The sequence below is a fragment of the Phycodurus eques genome, chromosome 9 (genome assembly GCF_024500275.1).
Source record: "Phycodurus eques isolate BA_2022a chromosome 9, UOR_Pequ_1.1, whole genome shotgun sequence".
NCBI lineage: Eukaryota > Metazoa > Chordata > Actinopteri > Syngnathiformes > Syngnathidae > Phycodurus > Phycodurus eques.
In genome coordinates, this window is record NC_084533.1 from 18,337,756 (window position 1) to 18,347,069 (window position 9,314).

Genomic DNA, 9,314 nt, shown 5'->3' on the forward strand with positions numbered 1-9,314 from the left:
CCACATAACAGTTTGTAAACACATAGCTCTGTAGAATCGGTCAATGTTGGACTACATCCGTTAACTTTCCGTTTTCTAAGCATACTTATAGCGTCACGATTTTGCGACTGTGAAAATTTTAAATTAGATTTTCCCGATATGTATTCTTACAGGTTATTTGGAGGCGATTTGTTCTATAACAGCCTGACTTTCAACGTTTAAAATACCGAAATTAGACGATATAATAAATCTGATTGATACATGTTTTTTTGGCTTTTGTAGCACGTAAACAAACGTACCCCACCATTACCTGTCAGACAAATACGGGTTTGTTTTCATCAATAATAACTGCGGCAGTGTAAGCTAACAGCATGGCAGCTGAAGGCGAGAAGAAATGCATTCTGGAGATGGTAAGAGTCATAAACATCGTAGAACCGAGTAATTTGACCAGACTGTTTATTTGGCAACCGATAGCTTTAATTGCAAGCAACACACCAAGATACAGTCCATACAACTAGCTACTCTGGGGGCTATTAATTTCAAATTGTTCGCATTACACGTAAACGTTCATCATCAAAACAAGCACACACTTATCAACACTTGAGCTCTTCCTTTAATGGTCATCTTTAATATACATTACTGTATAATGTAACGTAAACGACATACTGCACTTTTACAATTTACATACTGTATTTACTTTTAGCCCAACAGGCGACGTACTTGCCACTAGGGAGCGCTATTGATCGGTGACGTTAAAGCTAGTATTTGGAGTTACAGTACCTGTATTATTTTCTGCGCTGTGATTTAGGTCCAAGCTGATGGTTCCGATGAGGGCAGTGTGACGTTTGTGATGCATGATGAAGACCATACACTGGGGAACTCCCTGCGATACATGATCATGAAAGAGTTAGTGATTTTGACCAAGTTGGGCAAAGCAGTGTGTAACAAATAACCCAACCCAAAATTCACAATTATCCCACTTTTGCTTTCTTTATTCACACCAGCGAGTCAGTTGAGTTTTGTGGCTACACCATCACGCATCCATCAGAGAGCAAGATCAACTTTCGCATTCAGACACGAGGTAAAGGACACCCCTGATATCGATATTTTTGCTTAAGAATCTTTTTGCTTCTTTGACGACGTGCAACATAGAGAGTAGCCATTTTGCCCAATTGCTACTAAATCCCATAGGCTTTCAGCAACACACACAGCCCACTTTGCTCACAGATTATACAATTTAAGAATTGCAGGGCTAAACTGTCACAATACCTGTAATAACTATACAGGCACAATTTTGATAAACATTGCAACACATACAAGTATAAAAATAACTTACCCCTTTAATATTAACGTTTAAAATGTTAAACACTTGCAGGGGCACTCAGCCATTTGAAAGCATAATAATATCCCCAACAACATGCAAATATGCAGATTTTTCTTTTGAAAGCTTTCTACTGAACTTGTATCCACGAAGACACTGGAAGATGCATTCTGATTGGACTTATATTGATGAGAGACAGATTGCTTATATTGATGAGAGACAGATTGCTTCCTCATTTTTTTTTTTCATTGTTCTAAAACACCGTTTTGGCTGTGGATGATGTCATGTTTCACAAATGTACAATTGAGACCAGAAGTTTACACACACTATATAAAAAGACATAGGCTTTTTTTCTCACTGTCTGACATGAAATCAGACTAAACTTTTCCTTTTTTTACTTCATTTAGGATTACCAAAATGATTTCTATTTGATAAATTAAGAGAAGGATATTTTGTTGGACAATTTTTCATTACTTTCTTCAAAGTCAGAAGGTTGCATACATTTCAGTAGTATTTGATACCATAACCTTCAGACTGCATGAATTGGGTCAAACGTTTTGGATATCCTTCCACAAGTCTCACACATAATTGGCAGGAATTTTGGCCCATACCTCCTGACAGAACTGGTGTAAGTGAGCCAAATTTGTAGGCCCCCCTACATGCCTTTTCATGTCTGCTAAAAACATTTCAATAGGATTGATATCAGGGATTTGCAATGGCCACTCTGAAATGTTATTCATAAGCCACTTCGTAACCAATTTGGCAGTATGCTTCGAGTTATTGTCCATATGGAAGACCTATTTGCACCCAACCTTAACTTCCTGGCTTATGGCTTGAGATGTTGCTTCAGTATTTCCACATAATGTTCTTTCCTCATGATGCCGTATATTTTGTGAACACAACATAATGCTGCCACCCCCGTATTTCAAAGTTTGGGATGGTGTTCTCAGGCTTTCAAGCTTCCCTTTTTCTTGTCCACCGCATAACGATGCTCAGTATGGCCAAAAAGTTCAATTTTAGTTTCGTCAGACCATAGGACGTCTCCAAAAATTAAGATATTTGTCCCTGTCTGCATTTGCAACCTGTAATCTAGAATTTCTTTTGGAGTAATGGCTTCTTCATGTCAGAGTGGCCTTTCAGTTCATGTGGGTACAATACACGTTTCACTGTGGATAATAACACTCTCCTACCAGTTTCAGCCAGTACATTCACAAGGACTTTTGTTTTTGTTCTGGGGTTGATATGCACAAATAGAATGTTCATCTCTGGACACAGAACCCTTCTCCTTCCTTAGCGGTATGATAGCTGAACATTCCCATGGTGTTTATAATTGCGTATAATTGTTTGAACAGATGAACTTTGCACCTTCAGACATCTGGAAATTACAAGTCCACAATTCTCTTCCTGATTTGTAGGCTGGTTTCTTTTTACTTTCCCACGATGTTACACAAAGAAGCAGTGTGTTATGGGTGTTCAAATAAAGTGGGTACGGAAAGTATGCAGGCCCCTTAAAATTTCACTTGTTATATTGCAGCAATTTGCTAAACTCATATAAGTATTTTTTTTTCCTCATTAATGTACACACAGCACCCCATATTGACAAAAAAACCCCAGAATTGTTGAACATTTTGCAGATTTATTAAAAAAGAAAAACTGAAATATTTCTGAAGTATTCAGACCCTTTGCTGTGACGCTCATATATTTAACTCGGAGACAGAATTGTGGCAAGGCACAGATCTGGCAAAGGTTGCAAAAAACAAAATCTGCTGCACTTAAGGTTCCTAAGAGCACAGTGGCCTCCATAATCCTGAAATGGAAGATGTTTGGAATGACCAGAACCCTTCCTAGAGCTGGCCGTCCAGCCAAACTGAGCAATCGGGAAAGCAAAGCCTTGGTGAGAGAGGTAGAGAAGAACCCAAAGATCACTGTGGCTGAGCTCCAGAGATGCAGTCAAGAGATGGGAGAAAGTTCTAGAAAGTCAACCATCACTGCAGCCCTCCACCAGTCAGGGCTTTATGGCAGAGTGGCCCAACGGAAGCCTCTCCTCTGTGCAAGACACATAAAAGCCCGCATGGAGTTTGCAAAAAAAAAAAAAAAAACACCTGAAGGACTTACTCTGGTCTGATGAGACCAAGATAGAATTTTTCGGCCTTAATTCTAAGCGGTATGTGTGGAGAAAACCAGGCACTGCTCATCACCTGTCCAATACAGTCCTAACTGTGAAGCATGGTGGTGGCAGCATCATGCTGTGGGGGTGTTTTTCAGCTGCAAGGGCAGGACGACTCGTTGCAATCGAAGGAAAGATTAATGCGGCCAATTACAGGAATATCCTGGACGAAAACCTTCTCCAGATTGCTCAGGACCTCAGACTGGGCCAAAGGTTCAGCTTCCAACAAGACAATTACCCTAAGCACACAGGTAAAATAACAGAGTGGCTTCAGAACAACTTCGTGACTGTTCTTGAATGGCCCAGCCACAGCCCTGACTTAAACCCAATTGAGCATCTCTGGAGAGACCTGAAAATGGCTGTCCACCAACGATCACCATCCAACCTGACAGACCTGGAGAGGATCTGCAAGGAGGAATGGCAGAGGATCCACAAATCTAGGTGTGAAATTTTGTTTTAGCTCAAAAGTGTGCTTCTACTAAATACTGAGCAAAGGGTCTGAATACTTATGGCTGTGTGATAGTTAAATTTTTCTTTTTTAATAAATCTGCAAACATTTCAACAATTCCTTTTTTTTGTCAATATGGGGTGCTGTGTGTACATTAATGAGGGAAAAAAATTAACTTATAGCAAATGGCTGCAATACAACAAAGAGTGAAAATTTTAAGGGGGTCTGAATACTTTCCGTACCCACTGTATAGCCAGAGGTGTCTCAAATTAAATGTCGTCAATAAACCTACCAGACTCTTCCAAAGAAATCACATCATCATCTGGGTTTTCCCAAATTATTTAAAGACATTGTATTTAAACCTATGACTTTGAGAAAAAAAAGCTTAAAAAAAATCCTTCTGGCATTGAGCAAATAGAAATAATTTTGGTAATCCTACTTGATATAAAACAGGAAAACATTTGTCTGAATTTATTTCAGATAGTGAGAAGAAAAACTGTCTTTTTATATTGTGTATGTAAACATCTGGTTTCAACTGTATATATATTAGTCCTGACTGCACTGTTGCAAGCCTTGACATTTGGCTTTGAAGAACAGAAAACTGTAAAGTGACTGCAAGAAATTATCTCATGTTGCAAATTGTAACTTGCATGCTTGAAATGTATTTATAGGTAATAAAAACAGTTGTGAAATCCAAAATACAGTGAATACCTTGTTTTTGACAGCTCTTTTGGGAGCAGGCTTACAATATACATTGCATCATTAAAAGATTGCTAGCACAAATTTTTTAATTTTGGGGTGGTGGAAGGCCACTTTCTCACAGGTACCTGCTGTTCCCCCCCCCCCTCCCCAGATGGAACTCCAGCTGTAGAGCCTCTGAGGAGGGGTCTAACTGAACTCCGGGATGTTTGTCAGCATGTTCTCAATACCTTTGAGGTAAGCTTTCACAGATTTAAACTCAGTAAAGCCATCAACAGTCCAACAGTTGGTTCACAAACGACCCTGCTGACCCAACAGATCAGTTTACGAGCCAGATTTTTTAGCATGTATTGCTCCGGTTTACAAACTATGGTTCAGTTTCCGCGTTGTCATAGCATCAACACAGAAAGGTAGGTTGTGCATTTTCTCATGCAGTGTCAACATTGTTCACTCTGTGTGGCATGTATTTCACATCCAGGTACAGTATTATTTTCTTCTTCACTCTAAATTGCAAGTGCTATTGGGAAGTGTATTTGTTTTACTGTTAAATAGCTAAACAAGAGAATGCTTCCATGTTCCCGGACTTGCTACGCAGTTTGACGGAATCTCATCATCTGTTGGGAAGCAGCCACCTTGCCGTCCGCCCCTCCCCTTTGTTAGAGCTGCGGCGTGGGTGCGTAATCAGCCAGCTCGACATGGTGCGCTACAGATGCAATAAAAACTTCATTTATTTCTTTATTTTAATTTTTTTTTTCAATAATTTTTTTTTAAAATTAAGATAAAAAAAGATACACATAACTTGGTTCTGGGGCTGCAATGGATTAATTTAGATTCATTTTAAAAGGCAAAACTGCTTCGGTTCCCAGAGTCTTGGAAAGAAATGAGTTTGTGAAGTGAGATTCCACTGTGTGTAATTCACTGTGCGAGTCACGGATGTGTGTGATGGTTAATTCACCTGACTTTTGTGTAGGCAGCGTGGGTTGAATTCCCACTCAGTGAATGTGATATGAAGTGTTTCTGTCTCTGTGTAACTCTGTAATTGACTGGCGTCCAGTCCAGGGTGTAGTTTGCATTACACCCAAAGTCAGCTGTGATAGGCTCCAACTCACCATGACCCTGAAAAGGTTAAGTGCAATTGAAACTAGATAGGGTTAATTCACTAAACCTGGTCGGCAGTAGACACGGCATATGTCATTCCGAAGCCTCGCTCAACAAAGTGCGGCTCAAATATACTGTTTCACTCCACAGCTGGTCATGACGCGCTCTTTCTTGTGGAACATCAGGAGTCTGATCCAAAATGTGAGAAAATGTTCAGATCTGAGAGAGATATGGGGTGGCTTGGTGGGAACGTCACGTCACATGCTAATGTATGGAAAGGCATGCTTTAATGCTTTTCAGTTTATCGTAGGAGTACTTTGATGAAGCTTGGGATAGTCACGAAATGGATAGATACCCTAGTGAGGAGAAGCGGCTCAGAAAATGGATGGATGGATGAAAACTTTCCGTACCCACTGTATATGTGAATACATGATCGGTTTGACAGGAGAACAAACAGATGAATTCACTTCACTGTATATTCGTCCCTTGCCATATGAAAAGAAAAATAGGCAAGATAGCAGATTTTAAAATCATACATATCTAATTATATATCGCAGATTTGTCACCAACTTTTGCAGTGAACATTTTTCCTCATGGACTGCTACTGCAGACTCAGTAGGAAAGAACACAAAACAAAAAAACAATGTCCCATTTTTATGATCATTTCACACTTAAAAGAAGATAAAGTGCAATGTATCCACATCAAAGCAGAACTGGCATGCACAACTGCATGTCTAGGGCAATATAAACATAATTCGCAAATTAAGTATAGCCTACCACTGCTAGAACAAATTGGAATTCCTCCACGGGTGGTCAAGGATAGACACAGCTGCCGGTGGACTTTCAATTGCTTTATTGAACAAACGGTAACAAAATAAACGCTTAAGCACATTCATACACAAGATGCACGGCCACAACTGACGCCCAGGCACTCAACACGCACACTGGCTAAAAGTTACCCAGTGAAGAGCCCGCTGTTATCCTGCAGTTATACAGCAGTCTACTCTACACTCTCATTCGGTTATTCCCACATCACTCAAAAGGTGAGACAGCCCCCCTTTTAAAGCCTCATACATTAAAAGTCAATGATCCTACAATTTAGAACGTGATTGCGGAAGACCCCAAGTGGACAAAGTAATAACTGCACCTCACAGGCAGATTTTGTATTGGTATTGTGCATAACGCTTTAAAATACAGTATGTATGAATGATAAAATGGCTATATGGTCACTGCTTTGCGGATTTTCGTTTATCGCAGGAGGTTAATCAAAACCGATAGACGGACTACTGTACTGTCAACTTTCACATGGAACAAGTTTTTTTTCCCTTACCCATGTGCCACTCTGCAACTAAATATCTCTGTAGTTGACACATAATCCTGATAATTTATTAACCAAGAAATAATCATCATACTGTCCATCTTGTTATTCTATATTTGCTCTGGCGGTTTAGCATAAGTTGGTAATATTGCAACTTAGCCTTTGTGCTGTGACTGCCTTATGTATGGCTCAGGAGTCACAGTTATCTTCCTTTAGTGTTCGCAAGCACTACTCAGCTAGCCTTGTTTCAACCCATGACAGGGCCTCTGCCTTCTTGCCCACCCACCGTGTTCACTCAAACGTTATTTTTGTGTACACACGCACGCACAGTCTGTTTTTTTCTCATGTGGGTTGCAGGCAGAGATTCCGTTTCAACAAAATATTGTTGTCACTGTCACAACTTGACTGAATGTTCGGTTCTGTTCCAGGCAAACGTAAAGGAGTTCAAAGAGAAGCAGGAGCAACCCATGGAATGAAGACCATTAACCAAAATCAGTTAACATTTCTTCTGTATATATATTGTCTTATTAATATACTAAGTCTAGTTTTATACAGAAGGGACGGCATGTTCAAAGATGTTTGTAGGGCCTTTTTTGTGAGAAAAAGCATGTTTGCATTTTTTTTCTGTACCATTTTTCTTGAATTGTTGGCATGAGGAGAGAAAACAACATTAAACTTTCAAACACAAATGATAAATGTCAAATAGTTTTTCCACATTTTTCATTCTTAAAGTCCCCGAATACTCAGACATTTTCTGCGATATGTATTGTCATAACTGCTCGTGTGTCACTCATTTTAATGGTTTTCCAAAGCATTGATGTGATCCTTGGAACACAAAATTGTTCACATCTGTCCTTTTGAAGAGGTGTTTCACATACGAAGGAAACTTTGGGGTTTCAGCTGTCATAATTAGCTAAAAAATGCAGTCTTGAGTTATTTTGCACTGTGCCACCAAGACAAGCAGAAAAAGAATGGGCATAGTGAAGTGTAAATGTAAGTTTTTGAGTGTTAATCATATCCCTCTGTTGGTCACATGTAAAAACATGCGTGCGTTGTTGGGAGCAGAGGGAACTTTGGAACAATTGTCAAGAAGTAGTTGATGTTCAAAATGAAATTTTCCTTTTGGCCTTGCTGCACCAATGCACTCAGTAGACATTTAAATGCACAGGCCACATTATTGATGGACATTTTCTGCCAGAACAGGATAGAAAGACCGCCTGCATGTAGCCATGTAATGACGTCTTGCTGTTAACGTCCATGCAGTATCAGTTATTGTGTCCTACACTTCCAAAAAGCATTGTCATTTGAAAGTGTTCAATGACAGATGAGATTTTGTCTTGTTGCATCCAAAAGAGCATATCCAATTTGACATTGGCAAAAATACTTTGGTTGTTTATTGACAGTAGCTACATGTTTTTACGGTTTCCAGTCGAAGGTAACAATCTCAAGGCTTGAACTTTTCTGAACAGACAAACTTTAGTTATCCTCACAGTTAACTCTTGGCGTGAAGAAACCCAAGATGCTGTTTATAAAACAAAGAAATTAGGCATGTCAACAAATAATTTGTTTTCTGGTTCACGTTTGTTGAACTGTTTTTAACATATCAAAATGTACAGGTGTTGACGACTGCAAGGAGTCCTCCAAAATGTTCAGTTGTGAAAAAGCCCCATCAAGCAAGGGCCCAGGCTTTGAAACTGTTGTTTGCTCAGTGGTTACATATTATTTCTTGACATGCAGGGAGGCTGAAACACAGAAGTTGACAAATAATCCTCTCAACCAGTGCCGTTAGGCCAATTTTAGGGTGGTCTCAGCCCACATATTTTTTTGTTTGTTTTGTGGTTAAGGACTTCTTGTGTTTGTGTACTGTATTAAAAAAAAACTGTCTGAAATAACACTACAAATGTCACGGTGACTTTGAACTTTTACCCAGTATGGTATTGTTTTAAAATCTGTCCAAAAACGTTAAAAAGCAATTTCTCAGTCTTTGTTAGCTGGAGCACTACATTCGCTCACATCTTGTGCATGTCCTGGGGGCTAAGCCACTGACCCCATCCATAAAACCTACTAATGCCCCTTATCTAAATAGCTTCCACATCAGTTTGCATGAGCAATCCAGTTTGCACCCGCTTTGCACAATTGTCCAATATATGGACTACATATCAATTTCTTCTATAATTTTGACAAGACAATTCTACGATTGAAAATTTTTTGGGAACAGTTTGGCAAAGGCTTCTTTTTATCATCCAGCATGACAGTGACCCACTGCACAAAACAAGATCCATCA

General features: G+C 39.4%; 1 protein-coding gene across 5 annotated transcripts; it reads left to right on the forward strand.

The window, feature by feature from the left end:
* The first annotated feature begins 182 nt into the window (after positions 1–182).
* Positions 183–8,854, forward strand: polr1d (RNA polymerase I and III subunit D). Of its 5 annotated transcripts, none has more exons than XM_061686461.1 (6): positions 183–389; positions 788–885; positions 984–1,060; positions 4,724–4,851; positions 5,210–5,287; positions 5,863–7,419. In XM_061686461.1, exons 1-6 carry the CDS (start codon positions 351–353, stop codon positions 6,031–6,033), a joined length of 591 nt encoding a protein of 196 aa, XP_061542445.1. In that variant the 5' UTR covers positions 183–350; the 3' UTR covers positions 6,034–7,419. The 5 variants fall into 5 exon arrangements, with proteins under 5 accessions (XP_061542445.1, XP_061542446.1, XP_061542447.1 ...); XM_061686462.1 differs by having other exon boundaries at positions 189–389; positions 4,769–4,851; XM_061686463.1 differs by lacking the exon at positions 5,863–7,419 and adding an exon at positions 7,459–8,854 and having other exon boundaries at positions 190–389.
* Positions 8,855–9,314: the final 460 nt, after the last annotated feature.